This window comes from Tetrao urogallus (genome assembly GCF_951394365.1).
Source record: "Tetrao urogallus genome assembly, chromosome: 4".
Taxonomy (NCBI): domain Eukaryota; kingdom Metazoa; phylum Chordata; class Aves; order Galliformes; family Phasianidae; genus Tetrao; species Tetrao urogallus.
The window spans coordinates 40,082,689-40,108,605 of NC_136817.1; the positions used below are offsets into that span (position 1 = coordinate 40,082,689).

The following is a 25,917-nucleotide window of genomic DNA, read 5'->3' on the forward strand; positions in this document are numbered from 1 at the left end:
GTAAGAGTATCACTGCAATGTTTTCATTACCTTTATTATTATTTTTTTTTAATTATGCAGTAAAGTGACCTGAAATTATGCATTGTGTGTGTGTGTGTGTGTGTGCGTGTGCGTGTGTACAGATTTTAACAAAACAGACTGTAGTACTCTGAGTGGAATTACCTGTGTTGAATGAAATGTAACATATTGAGAGGACTATCCTGGAGGTTTGCCCACCATCTCACTCACGTGAATGGTTACAGTGGTCTTGCCTTTTCTATGTGTGTGTGCGTGTGTGATGGGGGGCCTCATTTTTGTTCTATAAAATAAAAATTGCAGCTGCTTTTAACAGAAATCACATTTTTCGTGATCCAAAACTAGAGATAGCGTTTCTAGGTTTCTCCAGGTTTGCTTGCACTAGTGCAAGCCTACTAGTAGATGCATGCAGCCAGTTAAAAATCACACTCAAACCTGTGCATGTGTAACGTGGATACCTCTTTGTTGTTGCACAAATACAACCAAATTTAGCACCGCAAGTTTACACCACAGGTAATCTATGATGCTATGCATTTCTGTCTATAAATTGAAATTGCAGCAAGAAAACTGTTTCTACTGAGTTCATACTGTTGCAGTATTTTTAAACAAGTGAAAAGTTTGGACAGCATCTACACCTGTTCTTTGAACATGGGATAGGTAACACATCAGCCTGGAGAACAGAATTATTTAATAAAAATGTTGTGAAAGACCTTTTTCACCTATCTAGCCATAGCTTTGCTTGAATGTTACATGTTGTGCTTATTGGATTTGGGAAATGATCTATTTTTTTTTCTTACAGAAGTTGCTATCCATTACAAAATACAACACAACAAAAAACCTTACATCGATTTTCTAATTGTTTTTTCTTTCCCAGAAATTCTTGCAAAAAATACAATTGTACAATCTTCTCTTAAACAATCTTATTTTCCCTTTACTATCACTTCCAATTCAAGAATCATACAAGACAGTACTGAACGTGTTCATATTGTTTTTGAAAACCCATATGGATATTTGAGAAGATGTGATAGGTAATATTCAATAAAAATAAGAGCATGAGAACATGAAACAAGTGACATTTTAGTGCTGGTGCAGCATTTTTGTACGCTGCTGTCACATATACACACTTAACGTATGGTCATTTGGTGGAAAAGTTTTATTCATTGAAGTCCTTACAGTTGGCAAGACAGTTATAGCTCTATAGTACAGTACCTCAGTCACCCAGAATGGGGTATGACAAAGAGACTGTGTGTTAATGAGCCCCTCTCACATGAGGAACTTCAAAGACAATCCCTTTACTTAATAGCTTTGCAGGACAAAGTAGTCTGTAAACTCCACGTAGGACATCAATTCTTCAGCCTGGGAGGAAGCTGGAAGTCTTAAACTCGATTCTTGTGTTGCTGAATGTCTTTCTTTGTCTTACACTGGTGTCATAAGACTGGCTTTCCATAAACACAGTAAGCTACCGATTCTTGAGAGTGATAATATAATCCAAACAACATGCTTGTGTGGTCTTAGAAACCTAGAGGAACAACTGTTATAAATGCTTTAATTTTGTTGCATCAGTTAGGAAGATGAGGCTTGCTAAGATGCTAAGTGAATGCCATATTGATATAATCCTGTTGTTTCAGAGTGCCCCATTGGAAACTATTTATTAACAGTAAGGTTTTTTGGTTTGTTTGTTTTTTTTTTTTACTAAATTATCTAATTTTCAGCTAGTATTGAAGGAGTTATCTAATTTTCAGCCAGTATTGAAGGAGCTTATAAGGTACTGGGAATCATCTTACTGCTACGTGGAAAGGCATGCTTTTCTGGTAGAAATTAAATTGTTTTTTTCCTAGTTGCTTAAAATTCAATTCTTATGACATTTAACAGGAGTTAATTTATTTGTTGTTTAGTCAGTCTTTAATAAAGTTAGAAATGCAGCTACCTCAACTGTTTTCAGAATGCTTTCAGGATCTCTTTCCAATAACAAATGGAAAAGATGTAATTGTCCCAGTTGTACAGCAGTGTATGAGGGCAAGGCAATTACTAGAAGAAAAATGCCTCTTAACCCTAAGATGATTAATATTTACAGTCTGGTTTCTGAACAGTTGTTCTGACCAGCATCCCTTGGAGAGAAGAAGAAAAAAAAAAAAAGGAACTTTTTTCTTAACAAGCATCCTTGGCTTTTAATGTACATAACCTTTTAAACTAGGTAGATTTTCTGCCTCTGCTTTGCAGTTAGTTTCACTTGTTTTTCCAGATCTGCTGCACTGCTTCCAGGTTTCAATTCTACTAAGTTGTATCCAGTCAGATTACATCAGCTATAGTTTAAGAAACCCTACAATTTCAAATTAAAGCTCTTAAAACACAGCAACTCCAACAAAATAAAGGGAAAGAACCCTGATGCCTTCATTGGACCCAGCCCTTTACTGCTCTCCTGTGATTCCCTACTTCGATAGCATGATCCCACTTCTGACTGCTTAGAAATAACAAACACAAGCTGTATCTACCACTGTTGTTGGGTTTTGGTGGGGTTTTTTTTGTTTGTTTTTGTTTTTTTTTTGTAGTACTGGCTGCAAATCTGCAAATGCTTCTTCAGTTGCTAGTAAGTTTAAGGAAATAGCAGAATTTTCTCTGTGCTACTGAAGTCTTGGAGGTAACACCATTAGGGCAAGTCAACAAAGTAGTTTTATGCTATCAACTTCACAAAAATCCTGCCTTCAGCCGCTGTAATGAGCCAGATTGAAAATAAGGCAGAATATAGACTTGACTTTCCAAGGAAATGTGAGTACACAGACATTTTTTAGGTCATTCATCCAACCAGTCTGCTGTCCTACTTGGCTTCACAGTAGAGCTTGGTAGTAGGTCCTTTGTAGTCCTTGAGCAGCCTCAAAAGCTTGCCAGTTGCTACAGTTTTTATTCATCTCTGTGCACTTGCAGCACATTGATGCTGCTTCTCACCCTGTTATTCTTAGCAAACCAATGAATTCCCCCATCATTTTCTATTTAGTTTGAAAAATGCTCATCCATATACTGTAAAACCACCTAAGGAAAACAATAAGATACAGCCATCAATGTCTTAATGATCAACAATTTCAACACTGTTTAGAAATATGCTTTTATTAGGTAAATTGAGTTAGGCACGATTACATTTGAGGAACGGATACAGAAGTTCCAAAACCAGTATTTGTTATTTATATAACACTACCCTGTGGTTACTGATTATTTTTATTTTCCCAGAAGAACAGGTCATTTAATATTTAGAACACTCCTCCTAAAATCTTCCTAAAATCCCACTGAGTTTTCAGTTGCAGGGTCCTACTCCTTGTCAGCCATCCCATTATAAAAGGACAGTTACCACATGGCTGGCCAACTGGAAGGTTCATGGCTGCTTCTAAAGCTTTAGAACTGTTCGAATGCTTAAAATGGAAAAGAAAAAAATAAGAGTTACAAATATGTCGGATTTCAAGCATGCTATGACATACTCTCATTTAACTTCTATTTTTTCTAAGAATGAAATTATACCTCTAACAAATATTTATTAAAAAAACCTGCCTAAAAGTGTTGATAATGCTCATTATCCTTGATCTTTAGTCTGTTCCCAAACAAGATACACTCGGCAGGAAAGCTTTTCAAATGATGTGTGTCAGTTTTCAGTAACTTGCCAAATTACCTATGAGGAAAACTAATGTTTACAGGCATTCCCTCTTTTGGCAACTTGGAGTATTTTAAGTAACTTACACTGCTTTTTTTTTCCCCCACCATCTGCAGCCAATTGCAGAACTCTGCAGTGTGAACAGTCCAAATTGCTGTTTATCTTACTAAAGGAAGAAGCCATTGCTTACAAGCTGTCTGACCCTATTAAGAAATACAAACTCACATTAGCATTCAACCCCAGTTTAAACCACAGAGAAAATACCTGAAGAAGTAGCCTATTAAAAGCTGACTCTTAAGTGAGTCTTTCTGCTGGTAATCTATCTTAAGTAATTGATGAAAATAACTAAATAGTAGATTTCAGCATAACTGCTAAATTAGACTCATGGTTTAATAATCGTAAAAATGTATTTGGAAAAACTGTCTTTTGATCTCTGTTTTTCTAAGAAGGAATGTTTTGGCAGTAGATTTGGAAATACAAAGCTAAGAATAGCTTATCCTCTTTACCTGTGTATTTTCCTTATACGTTGCTTGCTTTTTTCTCTGCCTCTGATTTGGCATGTGCTTAGAAACCCAGATAAAACATATTTGTCTCAGAATGAATGTGCACAGTATATGCCTGACCCCTAAAGAAACATCTACACCTTTCAGTGTTATGAACATTACCTTTTTCCTCCATGCAGCAGATCAAAAGCCTCATTAATTTTGTCAAAAGGCAGGGTGTGAGTCACAAACTCATCTACTTTGATCTTTTTGGACATGTAGTCAGTCACCAGCTTTGGTACATTGTCAACGCTCTTCCAGCCTGAAAGACAGCAAATACACATTTGTTTTTGCCCTTTCCACCCACCTCTGAACAAAGAGGGAGGAAAACATAACAATCTTTGGGTGTTAACCAATAACCAATCTGTGGGTGTTTATCTGATAAATCTGAAAAGGAACAGAGACTGCTGCTGTCTGTCCCTCCTGCTCTAGTCAGGTAGTGAATACGGAATGAAAGGAGAGTACAAACCTTTCATTAGTATTTCAAAACTCAACAGCCCTCACCTAGAAAATCTTGTACTAGGCTTCTCCATCAGCCTCTGAACAGATCTTTATAACCCAACTAAGTTTTGTATTACTTGGAAAAAGAGGTCCATAAAGAAATTCATCAAGTTTACTGGTAACTAAAATTTTGAACAGGTTTCTGTTGGTGGCGGTTATAAAAGAGCTATAAAATAAGAAGTTCCCACTTTAGCCCAAAGATCTGCCTACTGACTAAGTGACACAAACACATTTACGTGAATTCCCATCTCCACAAAGGTCATTTTACTACATCCCAACCTCTAGCTGATAAGAAAGCAGTTACACTACATCATTTCCCTTAGAACTTTATGGTTGTATGGCTATATTCTCTCTTTGAAATATGTGATATGCCATACCAATGTGTGTGCAGCCTGTTCGTAGGAGTATCAGATAAAGTATCCTCACATTTTGTAAATTAGTTTTATCCCCAAAGCAAAAGAGTTATTCACCTCCAAACGCAGTCCCTTTCCATGTGCGACCGGTTACCAGCTGGAACGGCCGCGTTGAGATCTCCTGACCAGCAGCAGCTACTCCAACTATCACGCTGACCCCCCAGCCTTTGTGGCAGGCTTCCAAGGCAGCCCTCTTCACACATGGACAGGACAAAACAGAGCATGTATAGCTAACATTTACACTGCCTAGACTGGCACAGGTTTCAATTCCTCTCCCTCAGTTAATGAACTGCCACATTAATAATTTAAGGAACAGTAAAAATACAATGAAAGTTACATTAAGTCTCCCATTTGTTCAGATTCCTTATTCTGCTCATGAGTCACTTTGCTCTTTTTTTTTTTCTTGTCTGGCTTCCAGAGAAGTCATTGTGAACTCCATCTGGGAGCTGGGATAAATAAGCAGAGACCAGGTAGACCATGCAGCTTAGCAATCTTGCTGTCATTCCTGAAAACCTAGCTTTACACTCACTGTTTCTAAAGGTTAAATTAACTAGCTGAGAAAGAAGAGAGACACTTAGCAGTCCTTGAGATTTTACTATTCGTGGTATAGTATATTTCATATTGTATTTGTTAATTAAAATGATTTCAAAGAGAAAATGTTTGCGTAGTGTAAAACACTATCTTAACCTAAGAAGTAGCATTTTCATTAGGGTTGGATATAAATTGTTCTTTTTAGTCATGGTAGTTACCATTACTGTTTAAAAATAAACTAATGAATTACCGTGGCATGTTTTCTGTAACAAGAAAGCAGCTCATTTTCCTGTTCAGCTGAACAACTAAGTGGCACCTAGCTAACCACCCCCCAAGTACTGCATTTATGCAAACACTCACCATGACTCCAACGTTACCAACACACTCAAATGAGTAGTCTACACCACCATCAGTCATTTCAACCAGCACCTCCTGTATGGGCTTCTCAAAGTCTTGAGGGCTAATGCACTCAGCAGCTCCAAACTCCTTGGCTTTGGCATAGGTATTCTTGTTTATGTCAATGCCAATGATCCGGGATGCTCCTGCTGCTTTACAGCCCATAATAGCAGCCAGCCCAACTCCTCCTAAACCAAAGACTGCGCATGTGGACCCAGGTTCCACCTAGGTGAAAAATAAAGAGCCATGAGCAACAGAGAAAATTCATCACTCTATGAGTGGCTGAAAGATCTATTACGAAGAAAAAGGAGGGATAAATACAGTAGCTACAAGATCTTAAAACTTAGATAAGGCAAACTCCACAGAAAGCTCACAAGAACTCTTCAAGTGCCAGGCTTTCTTCTTTGCCCAGACTCCACTTCCAAAACTTGCCCAAGCCTCATGCGCACTCACCTACCAGCTCTCTTTCTCACCCTGACCTTTGAAACCATCAGACAGATTTGCACTGAGATTAAGGTGACTTCGTAATTTCTGGAAAGGTTGATATAAAAAAAACGATGCAGAATCTTTTACGTGCATTTCCTCTAATTTTCTTCTAATCTGATCTGGCCTTTATTGAGATGTTAGAAATTGTTAGTTAAACCTCATCAATTAAAGAACATTAAAACCCAGAAAACTTGTACATCATGGTTCCGGTGTAGTCCCTAAAGTGTTAGTGTACTTTGGCTCAGATACAGTTGCAGAGAAAGGCCAGAAGCAACCAGAAGCCTTTACCTTAGCAGTGTTAACAGCAGCCCCATAGCCTGTAGAGACGCCACAACCCAGAAGGCACACTTTATCGAGAGGTGCTGCAGGATCTATCTTAGCTACTGAGATATCGGCCACCACCGTGTACTCTGAGAAGGTGCTAGTCCCCATGAAATGGTAAATCTGCTTTCCTTTGCAGGTGAATCTGCTGGTACCATCAGGCATGAGTCCTTTCCCTTGAGTAATTCTTAAGGCAAAGACAGGAAAGTAGTCAGAGTCTTTAGCAGTAATCAATCTCACTAGAAGGTATCCTTTCAGTCTACTTAAAGGTACAGTCACATAATTGCACCACAGATTTTTGAAACATTGCAATATACCATAAATTGACAGAAATCAGACACTAGATTCCTAACACTTTGTGCTGTTAATTCCTCCAAAGAAGCACAGAAAGAACTGCGGAGTTTTTCAGCATGCTACCAATCCTAGCTGCTTGTGCCATAAGATGGGAGTACCATACTCCCATCTTCACCACCTTCAGTCCACTTCCCTGGTATAGCACCTGTAGTTATGTCTCTCTAGCCTTTAGTTTTGCAAGACTGTTTTATTCGGAATGGAATCTACGCTGTAATCTCACTTATTTTTAAACAGGAATTTAAATAGAGTGCCCAAATAGCAGTCATGTTATTCCTGTGGCCTGCTGCTACCAGAGTGGCAGCATGCTTGGGTGAAACAAAGAATTTCCAGCTGAAATTGCAGCAGAGTAACTTTAAAGCATGAAAGGTACAGAGAGCAGCTCTTAATTTACAAAATGAGATACCATATTTCTGTGGCTGAAGATAGTGACCAAAGACAGATATTCTCCCTGATCACCAGAACTCATTGTAGTACCAATTGCTTCCACCCACTGCATCCAAGCTAGACCACCTATCAAACAATATTAATGGTGCGTCTGTCCCAGAGACAGAGAGTCCTTCCCTTCTTTGATTTACCACCTCTACTGCTTACCAGCTGGAAATTCAGCAGGAAAGCAGGTGTTCAGGAAAAACAACTTTCTCTGTAATTCTGTACCCCTCAAAACCTCTGGTGTTTGCACTAAGAGCTAAATTCTCTGAAGTATTTCCCGTAAGTATGGATTAAATATGGAATTAGAGCATTTATGTTTTCAAAGCTGTGGAAAGAAGCTAACAGCTCTCACTTTCACAAATGTGAAAACAAAAAGATTTATTCAAGATATATTAAGGAAGAACATAAAGGAATTTATAACTGACTCCCTAAAGCATATACTTCCCATGTCATAAAATGATTCACCTACAGTTCTACTTCTCAAAGAATCCCTCAATTATTTTTGAAAATTACAACAGGTATATGTTCAACAGCAACTAGGGTCAAGACAGAAAGCATACAGACCTGATCTTTTGGCACAGATTAGTTTTAGGATTCTTGCAGAACTTGCACTCACCACACTGGGGGATGTACAGAGGGATAACAGTATCCCCTAGTGAAAAGAAAAAAAAAAAAAAGGCTATTACTGAGTCAATGAAGGCTTTGGGAGAAAAGTGAAGTTACTCCATTTTTACAGCTTTTAAATAAGCAGCTGCTCATTTAAAACTGTTAGAGACTGCTTGGAGTATAGAGTAGCACTGTTTACGGAGTGCTAGCTAGAACACTTTCTCATACCTGAACAGACAGCTAATCAGAAGTTTATCTTTCCAGAACAAATAGGAACACGACTGTAAAACAAAACAACCTCAAGCTAACAGAAACATGATTCACCATTTTTAAGCTCTTTAATTAAAACAACAGGTGATAACTATCACTTGAAAAAAAAAAAAAATCTTCTCATTATGTTGATCCAACCTCAAGTAAGAAATCCAGAGTCTTCCAATCATTAAACCAAGAGCACATTGAATAATTGGCATTATCCCTCACAGACAAAAGGAATGCATGCACATACACCCTAAAATAAAACATTATATTAACTCCTGCAATATATCATGTGAGTAGCCAGATTTGACAGTTGATCTACTAAAGTGACACTTTACTACGTGGTAGTAAACATGGAAGATGCCAGGTATTTTCTTACCTGGCTTTACTTTTGTTACTCCTTCCCCAACACTTTCTACAATTCCTGCTCCTTCATGACCCAAAATCACAGGGAAACATCCCTCGGGATCAGCACCACTCAGAGTATAGGCATCAGTGTGACAGAGAGCAGTGGCAACTATCTGTAAAGAAATATATAGGCTCAGGCATCTTGAAAAATACTAACACAGGTTTCAATATTTCCCTTTGGTTAGTAATTCACAAAAACTGCCAACAGAAGCTTTCTGATCCAAGCAATGTGTGTGATACAACAAGCTAACTTTCACTCCTGGCAAGGCAGGTGGTACATCATACTCTGAAAAAAGGAAATTTATGATGATACATCTTCTCATTTCCATCAACCACATCCTGATGTTAAAACAGGCAAAACACATCATCTAGTTTCCTCAAGCTAGGAATTAGTAGTCCAAGTCTTCTCAATGCAAGTTGGGCTCCCAGATTTGAAATTACTGATCCACAAGTCTAGCTATAATTTTTAGACCAGACTGAATTAAGACCAATAGAAATTAAAAATGTTTTCCATAAACAGAAGTCTGTACTTCTACAAGAAGTATCTACAAGATCTACACCCCATAGTTTTCTTCGTTACTTCATTCTCAACTCAGCCAGCTTTACACTTTTCATTCTGTTGGTAAACATTTCCTCTGTTGGTAAACAAACAGCTTTAATACTCAACGTCCCAAAATATAATGCATACTGTTACCAATTTAATTACCTTGATGCGGACTTCATGAGCTTTTGGCGGAGCGACCTCCACCTCCTCAATAGAGAGAGGTTTACCTGTCTCCCAGGCAACAGCAGCCTTGCATTTAATAACCTAAAAGACAACAAAACAAAAAGAGGACAGAACATTGATTGTTCCATTTAAGTTTAATTTTTGTTCAGCCAAGCAAAGAAGCAAGAGAAAGGCAAGTAGGTTTTGGGAAGAATGCCAGATCTGAAATATGCGATTTCAGCACAAAGACTTAATTGCCCTACATTTCACAAAGTTAATGAGTGAACTAACATGTGGAATTTGAATGTTAGTCTCTTACTGAGCAAAAATATAATAAGGAGAAAACAGGCAGGGTATCAAATAGTCTATGTTTTGCCTTCTGTTAGATCCATCTTTCTGACAACGCAACGTACAGTAATTTCCTGCAGGATACCTGTGAGAGAGTTGTAGAATCAAACTCAGGGCCTTATCTACAAGCATACAATCTGACAAGGAATGCCATCACTGACTTGCTTGCCTTGGAAGAGGACCCTCTACAATCTAGTCCAGAACAGAAACCATATATTCTGGAATAACTTGGTTATGCCAGAACTGATCTTGCACCCATTTTCTTTCATGCCAACAAGGACTCAGCCATCGCTATAATGGCTGAAAAGATGAAGTACTGTATAGTGTGCACTACCAGTTGATATAAAAAAAATGACATTCTGGTGCATTCTATCCATGGTGCTCCTGTGGGCTTCTCCCAAGATCATCCACACAGACACCCAGCCTTACTGATGTCTCGCTGCCTAGAAGAAAACAGCAGCTCCAAGACATTCTGAGTTTGCTGCACCTGATTCATCAACTATATACAACAAAATGACGGGCACTTTATGGCTTTTTGCAGCACTTTTTGTCCTATGCTGCCAAGTAGGAGAAACAGCACAGCTGCAGGCACTTCCTTTGGCTCAAAGCATGCAGAAGTGACTGCTGCCAACCCAAAGGGGCCGAAGTTTTACAGCTCTACAAAACGGGCACCATTCCCACAACCCACGGCACCGTGACTGGACACAGCTGCCCCCCGCTCTGCTTTTTATACCCTGGGTAAATACTACAAAAGCACACCACGACCAGATGCGAGTTGCTGACTCCTAACTGCCGAACGTGCCAGATTTCAGCAGGAACTCTGAATTCGACAAACGAAGCGCAAAAGGCATCGATACTCTGCAACAGCACTGCCCGATTTCCCGTAGAAACGGGGAAGCGCTCCGTGAAAATCCCTCGGCAGCCCTCCCGCTCCTCGCGGGAAGCGGCTCTTTCTGGGGGCAGCCCCGAATACCGCACTTCGGTGAGCTCCGGCAGGCAGACAGGCGGGCGGGCGGCTGGGGGGAGAGGGCAGAAAAGTCACCCCGGAGGCTCTGCTCGGAAGTCCCTGAAGCTCACAGCGCGCATCCAGAATGGCGCTTCGAAACTCGAGGCGCGCGATGCCGGCTGCGGTAACACTGCCACCCGGCACAGCCGCGCCAGCCGCAGCGCCCCGGCCCGCCCGGCAGCCCCGCGCATGGCCCTCCGCCACTTCCGGCCTCCCGGAGCGAGGGACCCCAGAGGTGCCGAGCATACCCCCGCTCCGCCTCCCGAAAGTGCGTTCTTAGGGGACAAAAAGGGGAAAAAGCGATAAGACCGCTACGTTCATAAGAAAAAGGACTCGGATCCGCACGCCATCTCACCCCGCTGGCCATGGCGCACCGCTCCCGAACGGAGAAGAAACGCAGCGCCGCCCACTTCGCGCGCGATGCGCACGCGCGATGTGAGTGGCCGCTAGGGGGCAGCCATCGCTGTGAGGGGGGCGGTGTTTGAGCGGGAGTTGGGGTGGCGCTCCTAAGGGGCTGAGGGCGGTAAGGCGGGCTGTGGCCTGGCCTGCGGTGTGCGGGTGCTCGCTGCTAAGGTCAGGTGAAGCTTCGGCCCTTTTGTGTTAGTAGCCGAGGCTGAAACCCAAACATGGTTTGTCCCTCGTTAAATTCAGCTTTGCCGGCCCCTTCTGTGAGCTCGTTGGTCCTGGTCACCTCTGGTTTGTCAGCGCTCCCAGAAAACTAGATGGTTCTGTGTTCAGATAGCTCCATTGGTGCTTAGCTTTTACCAGCAGCCCTGTAACCATGTGCTGGAAGCTGCAGTGGCTCATTCTGGTAGACAAAAATGTAAGTACGTATATCATAAATACTTTGTAAATCGTTATGCTCATTGTCCATTTTCAGAGATAGATTAGTTTTGTTTTGTTTTATTCTTTCTTGGCTTAGAAATACAAGAAAATCTAAGGAATGAAGTCTTTTGCAAGCTTGGCAGATGCATTTTTTCTCAGCACCTGCTAAGGGATTTGTCAGGGTGCTCCTCTCTGAGCAGTCTGACAGCAGAAGGGAGAAAGTAGCTTATGCCAGTATCAGAATGGAAAGGTGACGGCACTGTGACTGCTGGCTGCTTCCTTACACGCTGGAGAATGGAGTGCCAGGTGTAGGTAGGCAGAAGGGACTGACACACAAAACTGAAATGCATTCACACGAGCATTATCTGGTTCATTTCTCCAAAAAGATTGTACCAGAAGTATTTTTTTTTTCTGCTACTAACACTGCTTGCTATACAAGACCAATATGATTTGTTTTGATACAGATATTTCGTTAGAGCAATTCCATTGATCCTGTAATAACTTGTTTCCTTATTCCACAAGTTCCTGTGTGCAAGTGGAGCACTGAAGCTTGATACATTTCAGTGTTGGTTGCTCTACTGCATCAGTATTCTTGTGGGACTTTGCTCTCAAAATTGGCCTTCTGAATTCTGACTAAGCTCTCTTAAATTCTCCCTATGAAGCATTGGAGAATACTTGTGTAGAATTCAAAAAAATTATAAACTCTTGTTGCTCTTCAAATCAACATTTTGTTTTATAAAATGTATCTGTAGCCAGTTGGAAAACAGGACTGTTTAAAGGTTGGTTGTTTTTTGTTTGGTTTTTTTTTTCTTTAATTTAAAGTGTTCAAAGCTGGCTGATAGTACTTAAGATGTGCTTTGTGAATTATAATGTTCTGGCTTTGTTAAAATTAAAATTTTCAAGAAACGGTTGAAAAGGAAAACATTGTAGAAGGGTAATTTTACTATTCAGTATAATGCTGAAGTATATCAAAGTAAAATAACTCATCAAATTAAAGGCCCACGCTAGCATAATATTTATAAAATGAATATGTGTAATGTGTGTAAAATGTTGATGACATTTTTACAATAGAGATGAGAGAAGTTGGGATAGTGAATGACTTTTCATGTTTTATTTAGGGAAATAAGTTATTTGGGGAAGTCCACAATTATTATCCTCAGGAAGTTGCTTTCACTAACAGGCCTGATTAAAGGCCTGATCTTCCATGTGTTGATTCTAGTGTGTGAATATTAAACTAATTACAAAAGAGAAATTTTAAAGACAAAAACAAGGGAAGGGTGATGGTAATACCTTATTTGTTCTTGGTAGCATCTTCTGATACATACTAATGTCTTGCAAGTCCTTTGAAGGTAATTAGTTGTTCACCTGTGAAACCGGTGAGGAATTAAGCAGGATTTGAGGAGCTTTTCAATTAGCTGCTGAAATCCAAAGTCCTGGAAAGCTTGTAGCCCTTATCAAAGGTGCAGGAGAATCTCCAGGTTGTTGGAAAGTTAATAGTAATACGTTTGCTGCCTGGGCGGCTGAAGCACTTCTTGCTAGTGAACCTCAGCAACGACAGTTACAGGGTGTTCAGTGAAGGTGGCAATTGCACACTCATCTGCTCACACACATCGCTGTGCACCTGGCAAGCCTAAGCCACCGATGTGCGCTGCAGGCAAAAGGCGGACCTGTGCAGGAATCCGAATTTTCCAGCACGGTCGGGAAAGTCCATCGAGAGCGTGCAGAGAAACCCGCCAGGTGGCACTGCGAGGGTAACAGAGCTCGGCGCACCCGGCAGCGCCTCTCACGGTTTCCGCAGGAGTTCCAATTAGCTGGTGAAGTGCAAATTGTCACTGACTGAACGCAGAATAATTTTCTTGCTGTCAAATTTTGTCTTTACAAAGTTGTTTGTTTTGTTTTGTTTTCCCCGTAAGTGGAAAATAAAGGTTTCTGTCAAATTAGCAAAACTAGGAATAATGCATGATGATGCAGGTGGAGGAACTGTTCAGTTTCTAGCATGTCTGGTGTCTTGTTTTGTTTTTTTGTTTGTTTGTTTTTAGTCTCTGTACACTTGTTTAAGTTCATTGTAGAGTTACTAGGCTAACTGATGGCTTTTTTGAGACTTCCTCCTTGTATAAAATTAAAACTGCACGTGCAAAAAAGCAGTATTACAGACATTTTGCTTATTGAAAGGAGCTTGCAGGGTTTTCTTATGTAGAGAAGTGCTAGAACTCAAAACACTTAGTGAGTTCTTTTGGTGTCCCCTCATTACCTATAACCATATTGTTTTGCACCTTAAAAAGTAATCAAGAGAAGTAAAGGTATTTTGAAAGCAGGGAAACTGGATTCTATTTGCAAACATCACTATGAACTGGCAGCAAGGTGAAATTCATTAAACTCTGGTAACTCATTTATGTATTTATGATGTGCTACATAATTGTTGGCTGTTCTGAGAAATTTATAGAAGTTCAAAGGACTGCCTGCTAAGATAAGAGTTTCTCAAAAGAGGCCAAAGGCATTAATCTTACAGCTCGAAGCAAGAGTTGGTGTTTGCTAGAATGACCTGCTCACAGTGGCAGCCCTGTTCTTTGGGGAAGATTTTGCTTACTAACTACATTCCTGTATGCATGTGTAGCTGTCGCATGATGATGAAAAATGTATGTACTGTCTTATACAGAGTGCTTTAAATTAAATGACTGGCACAATAAGCTTTTTAGGATCTTCCTTGAAACTGTCCTCGCACTGGAGAGAAACTTGGAAGTTTTCTTCCCTTGGATGGGCTCTCTTGTTCTTTGCTAAATTGTCCTTGATGCAGATGAAGTCACACTAAAAGCGAGATATCGCAGAAACATTTGTGAAGACTAAATATTTTCAGACATTTTCCAGCAAAGAGGCCTCTGTGATCTGCTGAATGATTCTCTGCACCCCATGTTTCCTGCGCTTCCTTTCATCTTATGTATTTTGTGTAAAATAAGATGAATATTTTATTGCTCCATCGTTTCCCTTTATAGTGGTTATATAGTTTGGCAATGAAACTTTTGCAGCGAGGTAGAGTTTGCTCAAAGTTGCCCCAGTCAGCTGGGGTCTAGATTTATGAAGCTGCCACTTAGGGTAGGTCCTTGAAACCTGAAGCTGTGTTGACTGTATGTCAGTTTTCCTCTTTAGGTATGAAATACTGTACCAAATAAGGTGTTCTTGGAGCATTTGAAGAAGTTTTTGTTTGGTTGCTTTTTTAATACATCCAAGCTGGTGTGCTCATAAGACTAGATAACAAAATATCCAGCTTCTAAAATATGTTTCATTTGCAATATAATGTAGATTTAATTTCTTGGTACCTTGTCCCTCTCTTGCAGTCATAAAGTCAAAAGCATCACTGGTCTATGACAACAAGGCAACCAGATCAACTTTCTTTGCCATATGATCAGACACCAGCTTTTGTACATTCTCCACACTCTTCCAACCCGCAACAAAACCCATAAAACCAAGTTTCATTAACAGTGAGCAAACTGAATTTAGTCAATAAATCATGTTTCTGAGATTACTGAAGGAGAATCAGTTTTGGAATGAAATATGTTAGGATTTTAAAATAATTTGAAGTGAATGCCAGTTATGCTGCATCCCTATACACACTGCTGACAAAATATTTAGATGAATATCAAAAGTTTTGCAGTTCATGAACTGCAAGAGCAAGCTTATCCAATTAATGAATGTATGTGTTTAGAGTTAATAAATCTAACGTAAATAATACAGTGATGTGTATTTGGACAACTTCTAGGATACTGGCAGTCAGTGAAGGAGATGTGTCTGTAATTGGTGTGATTACCGGAAATGACAAAGCTGTTCCTCAGTGCTTGACTGACTGGTGAAAGAGCGTAGCTATTCCAAGTCATTAAGAGAGACTCTGCCTCCGCCTGTACTGCATTCACAGCGCAAAAACTGACCTCCATTGAAGGTGACTTTTATATTCTGCTCCATTATCAGCTACATTGGACAAACGGGGCTCAGTTGCCCCACAGCAGCCATTCCAGCAGTCCTTTTTAGTAATAATTTGATCCGAGAAAATAAAAATCAGATAGAGTAGTTGCTGTCTTACTACAGCCCTTTCTGCAGTGTATCCTAGATTATCCGGTGGATCTATTGTGAGGTAGCAGGGAGCTTGAGTCCATGAGAAAGTTCATAGGCATGGCTGCTGCCACATCCAAGGATTCTAAAAGAGAAGTGACAGGAAAATATTCGAGGCAAGCAGTAGTCGAGGATGGCAGTAGGAGGGGTCTTAAAGGAAGCACCAGCGTTAATCTCTGGCCTTCTGACAGTGATGTGTCCAATACATCTGAAAGTGCCGCAACATTATCACAGGGAAAGTCCAGCACCAACCATGGTGGGATGTGGAGACCATAACAGTGGTGCCATGGATCAGAGAAAAATCAAATCACTGAGAAACACAGGAGGGATTGTGTGATTTATCTCTCTATCTATTTATTTATTTATATAAATTTTTTTTGGCTGTTCCCTTTTGTTTGGTTGTTTGTTTGTTTGTTTTTTTCCAAGACAGGCCACAGTGACTTCCTATGAAATTTCCACTGTGGACTCTGGGAGCAATCCAGGCTGCTCAGGTGCATGGGTCTACCTTTGAAGTGATGGTCTGCTGCGAGGTGGATGCTCTCTAACATTCATCTCTAATAGTGTGTAAACATCAGTTGAGTACAATGTTTAAAACACCAATCCTTTGTAATACGTTAGAGAGCAAATCCCTTTGTTTCCTGTTGATTTTTGCAATTTAATATCTCAAGTCTTCGGCCACATAAATGTTTAGGTATGGCAGAGAAGAAAGTAGTTTTCTGGGCTAAGGTACATTTTGCATAAATCTACTGCTGTTTTATTGGTACTTGTTTTAGAATGCTGTCTTTGCATTTGTATTCTGGAACAGATGTTGTTTTCATTATTTCAAAGAAACTGCAGAATATAGGCTGAATAATTTATTAAAATAGAATTGCAGCTGAAACAGACAATGGAAATAACTCCAAAGGCCAATGTGCCCTTCCTGTTCATATACTGGAAAAAAATGCCACCTATTACAATATTAAGTGTATATGACTGTTCTGTGTAATTTGGCAACCAGCTGGAATCACTAACCTTATTGTATCCTGAAACCTCCTGCTAAGAAGAGAGTGACAAAAGGAACAGGAAGATGGACAAAGAGGTTGATAAACTAAGACAAAGGAATATTAGCATTAGATGTGACCTGACAGACTATGCATAGAACAGATGTAATGAAAATATTGCTGAGGTTCTGTTAAACATTCATGACAGTTGATTCTGTTCACTTAGTGAAGGAGAATGGCTAAGTGGAAAAGAGCTATTATAGAATGGGAGTCTTATAACAATTGCTAATTTTGAGTCCTTTCAAATCCTTGCATTTCTTTTTGTGCAGAGAATGAATTCTATTGCTAGGAAAACAAATATGATGCTGCTAGCTAGCATAGAATTGTACTGCTGCAGTGTCAGGAGGATATTCACTGCTTAAGGGCTCCAACTACAGTACTTTAAGCATTTATGCATTACAGGATATAAATGCTCTATTTAATTTCTCTTTGCTATTCCATTCTGTAAACTTCTCTGAGGCTGGTATCAAAAAGTTGGAATTATATAAGCAGAAAAACCAACAGATGTCTTTTCAGGGGGCCAGAGTATCTATAGAAGATATTTGCTGGTAAAGCAACGCTACCAGGCACACACGTTCTGGGAGGTTCATGCAGTGCATGGAAGATAACTTTCTGATGAAAGTGATGGAGGACTCAAGGAGGAGAGACGTGCTGCTGGACCTTGTTCTTACAAACAAGGAAGGACTGGTTGGGAGTGGGAAGGCTTGGGAAGCCTTGGATGCAGCAACAATGTGAAAGTGGAGTTCAAGATGTTATGTGGAAGAAACAAAGAAATAAATAGGATTGTAGCTTCGTACATCAGGAGAGCAAACTCTGACCTCTTCAAGAACCTGCTTGGAGGTATCCTATGAGTTAGGACATTGGAATGTAAAGGGCCCTAAGAGTTGGTTGACATTCAAGCACCACTTCTTCCAATCTCAAGATTGATGTGTCCCCAGGAGTAAGAAACAAGGCAAACTTGGCAGGAGACCTGCACGGGTGAGCTCATGGAAAGACTCAAGTGGAAGAAGAATGTCTTTGGAACGTCAAAGAGGGGTCTGGTCATGTGGGAGGAATATGGAAACATTGCCAGTGCATGTAGGGGTGCAATAAGAAAGGCTATGGCCTGCTTGAAATTAAATCTGTTGATGGAGGTCAAGGAAGGACAACAAGAAAAACTTCTTTAAGTGTGTCAATAGCAAAAGCAAAGTTAGGGAAAACGTAGGCCCACTGCTGAATGAGGTGGATGAAAAGAAAGGTGCTGGGATTGCTCAGCATGGATTCAGCAAGAGGAAATAATGATTGATCAATCTGGTAGCCTTATATGATGACATGATCAGCTGGGTAAATGACAGGAAAGCAGTGGATGCTGTATACCTTGACTTCAGCAAGGCTTTGGACACTGTCTCCCAAAGCACCCTTGTAGGTAACCTTAGGAAGTATGAGATAGATGAGTGGACAGTTGAGAACTAGCTGACTGGCAGAGCTCGGAGAGCTGTGATCAGCACCACAGCATCTAATTGGAGGCCTTGGAAGGCTATCGGAATTTCCCAGGGCATGGTAATAGGGTCGGTTACGTTCAACGCCTTCATCAGTGACCTAGATGGATAGATACAATGGACCCTCAGCAGGTTTGCTGATATATGAAGCTGGGAGGAATGGTTGCCACACCAGAAGGCTACACTGCCATTCAGTGAGACCTGGACAGGCTGGAGAATTGGTTGGAGATGAATACGATGAGGTTCAGAAAGGACTAGTGTGTAGAGTCCTATATGCGGAGTGGGAAAACTGCATGCATCAGTAGAGGTTAGGGACTGACATGCTAGAAAGGAGTTTTGTCTGTCCCCTTATTTCAGTCTCCTTTACTTAGCTATTGAGCAAGCACTGTATGTCTTCCTTTGTGTACTTAGGACGACTGGAAGTGGCTATCATCTCTTTAGAAAGATAAGTGGGCATAGGCCATGTTTTCCAAGATAGAAGTGCCTCTGTCCACGCTTCCAGGTTGCAGAAAGCAGCATGATTCTGTATTTCTTTTGGCAGCTGATGGGATGCACTGGAATGGTGCAGAGGTGCACTGTGTCCAGTTTTGGGCCCCTCACTGCAAGAAAGACATTGAGGCCCTGGAGTGCATTCAAAGAAAGGCGACAACACTGATGAAGGGTTTGGAGCACAGGTCTTATGAGGAGCGGATGAAGGAGCTGGGATTGTTCGGTCTGGAGAAGAGGAGGCTCAGGAGAGACCTTATTGCTCTCTATAACTACCTGAAGGGAGGTTGTATTGAGCTGGGGGTCGGCCTCTTCTCCCATGTAACTTGTGATAAGACTAGAGGGAACACTTCAAGCTGCACCAGGGGGCATTCAGGCTGGACATTAAGAAATACTACTTCTCTGAAAGAGTGATCAGGCACGGAAATAGGCTGCCAGGGAGGTGGTTCAAGGAATGTTTGGATGTTGTGTAGAGGGACATGGTTTAGTTAGAACTATTGGTGATCAGTGGACAGTTAGACTGGGTGATCCTGTGATTCTTTTCAAACCTTGGTGATTCTATGATCCTCCCTCAATACTTAGCTCTGCTGATGCCACCTATGGAGTACCATCCTCAGTTCAAGAAAAGCAGGGAATTTCTTGAGAGACTCCATTGGAGGGCTGCAAAGAGGATGAGCGGCCTGGAGCACCTCCTTTAAGAGGAAAGCCTGAGAGACTGGGAACCATTCAGCCTGGAGAGGAGAAGACTGAGGGGACCTTATCAGTGCTTATAAATATGTGGCGGGCAGGAGCCATGTGGATGGAGCCAGGCTCTTTTCAGTGGAGCTCAGCAAGTGGCCAAGCATGAATGGCACAGAGTGAAATGCAGAAAGATGCGCAGAAGCATGAGGAAAATCTTCCTTCCTTAGAGGGTTTACTGAGCACTGGAACAAACTGCGCAGTGAGGATGTGGAGCGTCCTGCTCTGGAGATACTCAGAAGCCATCTGGACGCTTTCCTGTATAGTCTAGTCAAGGGGACCTGCTCTAGCAGGCGGGTAGGACTAGATGGTCTGCAAGGGTTCCTTCCAACCCCCAAGCCTCTGTGATTCTGTGAAGGAGAGAAAATTGAGAGAGTAAGACGCTGTGGTGCAATGAGAAGAAGCTGGTGCTGAAATGAAAGTTTGGAATGACGGGCTGTGTCAGCGAATGACGTCGTGGAATGAATGAAACACACAACATGTGATCCTGAGAGATGAAAGACTGGCAGCAGTGCGGGTGCTCTGTCCCTTGGTCTGAGTCACAGCATTCAGCCAGCTGAGATGGTGGCCGAGGTGGAAGTGCATGTGCAAAAGTGCACAAGGTGTTTGGTGTGCAAGTGTGCAAAGAATGGCAAAGTGTGCGGGTCAGAAACATCAGCACCTTTTGTTTCACAGCACTCCACGGGAAGAGTTTGTAAGAGAGCCTTTATTTATATAACTGCTTTCTCAGGAGAGGATGGGCTCAGGAGCGCTGGCAGAGCAGCACAGCTGACAGGTTCCTTGTGCTTCTGTCTTTACAGTCCATGAAGGGCGATGTGGGAGGGAAGGGCCCGCACAGGAGGGCATCTGCTGGGCTGTGTGCTGCACTCGTGCTGTCCTGATCGCATCCTTCAGAAGAGCAGCACGCTGCGAATGCTGGAGAGGGAGGAAAGGAAGGGAGGAGTTACAAGTGTTGCTACTGGCAGAGCCTGCGAGCTGACAAAAGTGCCGCTTCAGGAGCTGCTGTGCATCACTCCTGTTGGTCCGAAGCAGAATCTCACCTTTTGCCTGCACGTAGCAATTCAAATCCCTTGTTGATTTCAGCAAATGGCAGCGTGTGTGTGATCAGCAAGTCGGAGTTAAATTTCTTCTCCAAATAGCTGGCAACTAATCTGGGGATAGAGTCTCTCATTTTCCAGCCTGGAAATGGGAGAAATGGCATGCAGTGAATAACTGGAGAAATGGTGATTTGGTATAGAACCCTTGGTGGAGTTGCTTGGTGCCGGATCTTTCTAGAGGGGTCAGAAATTTGATAAAATATCTGCTGATTTATTGTTATGTTGAATGCATATATATAAGGTGAAATTTCAGTGTTCATTTTCACTTGTTGCTTTAACATTAGCAGCCTCTCAAGAGAATTTCTGGGATGTTGCCCTGGAGCTGTGTACATTGCTGAATAGTTTAACGGCATGCTCAATGGAGGGGCTAATGCATGTACTGGAGCATATTTGTTCCAGAGACATTTGGTAATTCCCGTGAAGGAGAAGGCTGAAATGTCTAAAATGTCTTTCTTGACTTCCTACCTCCAAGCATAGTCCCTTTACAGGTGCGCCCACTTAGTAGAAGGAATGGATCTATGGGAACTGTTGAACCAGCAGGTGGTACTCCAATCAAGACACAGACTCCAGTGTTCATATTGCAAGAGGCCAGGGCGGCAATCTGGTGGGACAGGAAGCACTTTAGCTGAGTTTGTCATAAATGCATTCTTTCCTTGCAGGTTTGTGCCTCCCTGGTACCTAATAATGGAGGCTGTTTTCTGCACCAGCCTTGGGAAGCTCCATTCCTCCTGTTACACTCCTAATCATTTCTCCCCAAGCAGAATGGCCTGAAGTTCAGGCATATGAGATGGAAGATGTCTGATGGGATTCTGGGAAGGAGGACGTGCTAAAATGTCACATACCAGGGTATCTGTGGTCCCAACAGCCTCAAAGGAGCAGTCCACGCCGTGACCGGTCATCTCGGTGAGCACCTGCTGGATAGGCTTCTTGAAGTCTTTAGGGTTGATGCACTCAGTGGCTCCCATCTCTTTGGCCCTGGCAAACTTGTCCTCGTTGATATCGATGGCAATGATGCGGGACGCTCCAGCTGCCTTGCAGCCCATGACAACAGAGAGGCCGACTCCTCCGAGGCCAAAGACAGCACAGGTGGAGCCTGGTTTTACCTGCATGTCATGGGGCTGGATTAGTCTCCTGGGTGAGGAGGAAGTTTCTATTGCTTTTTGAGGATGTGAAAATGGCTGTGGGATGCTTAATTTTGACACGTCTGAATACCTACCTTGGCAACGTTGATGGCAGCCCCATAGCCAGTGGAAAACCACAGGCAAGCAAGCAGACTTTGTCCAGAGGTGCAGCAGCATCTATCTTGGCCAGGGTGTAGTCGGGCACAACAGTATATTCTGCAAAGGTGCTGTTCCAGACAAAGTGATGGATCTGTTTCCCTTTGCAAGTGAATCTGCTGGTCTTGTCAGGCAGCAGGTTTTGTGGTTCAGTGAAGCTGTTGGAAGTGTGTGTGTGAGTTGCTCATCACATAAGGTACATGTGTGTGCATGTCAGAATTGCTGATGGTTTAGCCTGTTTGGGTAGAGGGGTAGGTGAAAACAAACTCACTGTGTTTTCAGGCAGTAGTTGGAGTCAGGACTCAAGCAGAAATCGCATTTTCCACACTGAGGAAGTGGAAGGAGGATGACTTTGTCTCCTGGAAGAAAGCAGATCCAGCGTCAGCTGCCTCTCACTCGGTGGCCTGTTGGCATGCCTCTGCTGAGCTTTGTGATGACGGCACCCCGGCATGAACGCTCTCCTTTCCCTGTCCGAAGAACACGTTCAGAGCCCACCTCATGCACTTTTGGTATGGATGAGGAAAGTGCGTGTGACAGCGCAGCACAACTGGTGTGCGGCCAGAGGGAGTTTCTGATCTCTGGGCAGCCTTACAGACTTTGAGAGCTGAGAGCTGGGTCCTGGCTGCATGCGTTGGTTACCTGGTTTCACAGAGGTCACTCCTTCTCCAATGCTCTCCACAATCCCAGCTCCTTCATGGCCGAGGATGACTGGAATTCTACACCAAGAAAGTTACCTTGTAGAAGCATGTTCATCTGTGTGACAGATCCCTGTGGCCGCGATCTGTTGGGGTGGAGAGAGTGCGAGAGCTGTTGAAACAACTGGCTTTCAAAAGACCAAGCTGGTGGCTGCAGTTTTTGTGGATGCCACCACAGTTGGTGCTACCACCTCGTGCTGGTGCCTCTGTGCTCAGGCCAGGCACAAGTCCTCTGTTCCTGCTGAATGCTTTGTATGGCTTTCCTCTGTGCACTGCTGCAGGGCTTTGGGATTTACTGTTGGCATGTCTCTGGCTTTCTGGCTTTTGGGAATGGGTGTTCCTGAGTGATTGTCAGTGCAGTGAAACTTAGCAGTGAGCAAAGTGCCTCGCTTTGCAGTCATTATTTGATGTTTCAGTGGAGACTGTTCTTTTCTGTTTACCTGAATATCATGGTGCCCAAAGCTGGGAAGAGGTCTGTGACATGTAGGGCACTCAATGTCTACTGGCTTGTTACAGCAGTCCACCCTCTCAGGCATAGCTGCACATAGCTGTGTGCTTCTGTCTACAAGCTGGCATGTTCTAAAAACGTTTGCATTTAATCAGAACACTAATCTGTTTCTTAACAAAACAAACCAAAAAAAGCAGCTCTCATTAGTGCTGTGCAATCTATAGTGAGGATCAAGGGACAACGTGCATTATACCATACCACTCATTGGATGTTGATGATTTTTATCATGGTGCTCCTGAGTGTCATAGCTACCATACATGGAGCCTGTTAAGAATGGGATTGGGTTGACACATTTATTTTTAATGGTTATTTGTTCTCAGGTGGCAAAACTGCAAGCTTTGATTCCTATAAATATTTTTCTCCTTCTTTTTTTTTTTTTTCCTTTTTTCTTCATGTCTTGCTTCCTCAACAATTCCATGATGCACTTTTGAAAGGAAGGCATGGAAAATAGTATGGAAAGAGACCAGCAAGATCTGGCTGAGCCATATGCTAGAACGAGCCAAAAGCCAAGCACAAACCTTAGTGATTGGAATCACAGAACTGATCAGGTTGGAAAAGACCTTCAATCTCATCAAGTTCAACCACAACCTAACCGTACTGCCTAAACTTTAACAACCTGCCTCTAAATCATGTCCCAATGAGCACCACATCCAAACATTTTTAAAAAAATTCAGGATGGTGATTCAGCCAACTTCCTTGGGAAGCCTATTCCAGTGCTTATCAACCCTTTCTATATAGAATTTTTTTCCTGATATCCAACCTAAAGCTGCCTGGATCCAACTTGAGTCTACTGCTCTTTGTCGTGTTACCTGTCACCAGTGAGAAGAGACCAACCCCGCTCTCACTGCAATCACCTTTCAGGTATTTGAAGAGACCAATGAAGTCTCCCCCCCAGCCTCCTCTTCCCAAGACCAGAAAGCCCCAGTAACTTCAGTCACTCCTCATAGGGCATATTCTCCAAGCCTCACAACCCTTGTTTCCCTTCTTTAGATCTCCTCTAGAACCTCAAGGTCTCTTTTATATTGAGCGGCAAAAACTGAACACAGTACTCGAGGTGGGGCCTCACAGTTGCCGCGTACAAGGGGAAGGTTACTTAAATAGTTCTGCTAACCACACAATTTCTGATACAAGACAGGATGCCATTAGACTTCTCAGCCATTCCAGTCTCACAGCATGTGAACATAATGTGCAAAGCTGAGTGCCAGGGAGAGGGTACGCTGACCACACCATGCCAGGAAAACAGTATGCCCACAGGAACAGCAGTTTCCAATAAAGAAGGAAAACGTGCTTTTACCTTGACTCGCACTTCGTGTGCCTTTGGAGGTGCAACCTCTATCTCCTCAACAGAGAGCGATTTGCCCGCTGCCCAGGCAACTGCAGCTCTGCATCGGACAACCTGGAAGAATGGGAGCGGTGAGGCTGTGTGAGAAGGTGCGCCTTTGAGAAAGAGTAATGGATTAAAAGCAGATCAGCTGGTGGTTTGTCGGCCTCTGTCAATAGCGCAGCTCCAAGGAAGTACTAAACGCTCATTCTGCCCTGGCCTGTGCCCTCCCGATGACCGCTTCAGCAGCCTGTTGTTTCAATGGGATCCTGCGGTCTCCTTCTTACAAGCTGTTCCCTAGGAGAGGAGAGGACGGAGGCACTTCTGGAAGGAAACTGAATCGCACACCGCATTCCTGGAGGAGTCTGGAGCAGAAGAGCAGCTGGCATTTTGGGTAGCGTTCATAGCAAAACAGCTTCTCAGTTTTCAGTGGGAGAAAGCTGTTTAAAGCCCCCTCCCTCGTGCTGGCTAAGCTACTGCCTCCCACAGAGACTGACGTGCTGCAGCTGTATGAGAGCAGAGGCTTGTGCAAGTCAAAGAGGATTGGGTGAGACAAGGGGAGTCAGAGAAAAATGGTCTGCAGCCCAAGTGTGCTGGCTGAGCCATTCCCAGGGTATCTCTGTGGGAGGGCGGAAGGAAAAAAGGCAACAAGGCATCCTTACTTTTCCAGTAGTGGCCATGTGGTCTGAGAGGAGCTGTCTCCAGCAGTGGCAGAGGATGGAGGCTTGGTGCCGTCTGCACGTCTGGACCCATGTGTTGTGTGGAACCCCTGCGTGCAGCTGGGCACCGCTGGCTGCAGGTGAAGGTACGGCAGGGGTGTGCTGGGAGTCCTGGCAGAGGGCCAGAGGAAGCTCAGAAGAGAGTGGGAGAGGTGGTTCCCTGCGTACAGGGCTGGGTGCTGAGGGCGTAGTGAGTGGGGAGGAGGTGGGTAGCAGCATGGAGGTACCGATGGTTGTTGGCAGCTATGCTCTGTGGGGAATAAGCAGAAATCCTCCAGGAAGGCTTTTATTGGTGGTTCTGCCTTTTGGGAGTATTCCCCGTGCCCTCTGAAAGGCACATCAGAGCTCAGAGAGACTTTTTCTCTCTGGCTGCTGGTGGAAGAGCTGGAGGGAGGAGACTCCCATCGCCAGCTGTGCTTCCTTAGGCACCACTTGTTGCTAAGGAGAAACCTTTGGCCTGGCAGCAGTTTGCCCCCAGATATTTGTGAAAGGATTAATAATTACAAAAAAGAAGATAACTCTAAAACATGATACGGTGAAGTCAGGGGTGGGAGCTTGTGCTTGCCCTTGGCAGTGAGACCCAAAACCAGCTTCCAAGTCACGTGAGCCCCACAAACTTCCCCAGTGCAGAGAAGCATGGTAAATGTGTCTTTCTTGTGGTTGAGCTGTCCCCTGGGG

At 42.8% G+C, this 25,917-nt stretch overlaps 1 protein-coding gene and 1 pseudogene across 2 annotated transcripts; both read right to left on the minus strand.

The window, feature by feature from the left end:
- Positions 1-3,273: 3,273 nt before the first annotated feature.
- LOC306945390 (alcohol dehydrogenase class-3) lies at positions 3,274-11,321 on the minus strand (the record flags this gene model as incomplete). The annotated part of the gene is made up of 11 exons (XM_079534116.1): positions 3,274-3,416; positions 4,318-4,456; positions 5,166-5,301; positions 6,000-6,260; positions 6,810-7,029; positions 8,190-8,277; positions 8,866-9,007; positions 9,601-9,702; positions 10,708-10,964; positions 11,055-11,229; positions 11,310-11,321. 11 exons carry the CDS (start codon positions 11,319-11,321, stop codon positions 3,392-3,394), a joined length of 1,557 nt encoding a protein of 518 aa, XP_079390242.1. The 3' UTR covers positions 3,274-3,391.
- A 7,047-nt stretch (positions 11,322-18,368) lies between these two features.
- On the minus strand, positions 18,369-25,200 carry LOC306945391 (alcohol dehydrogenase 1-like; annotated as a pseudogene). Its single transcript has 9 exons — positions 25,183-25,200; positions 24,494-24,595; positions 22,636-22,777; positions 22,268-22,355; positions 21,936-22,154; positions 21,562-21,822; positions 21,185-21,320; positions 20,663-20,801; positions 18,369-18,498 (listed from the first exon to the last, which is right to left on the minus strand). The product of its transcript is annotated as an alcohol dehydrogenase 1-like (transcript).
- Positions 25,201-25,917: the final 717 nt, after the last annotated feature.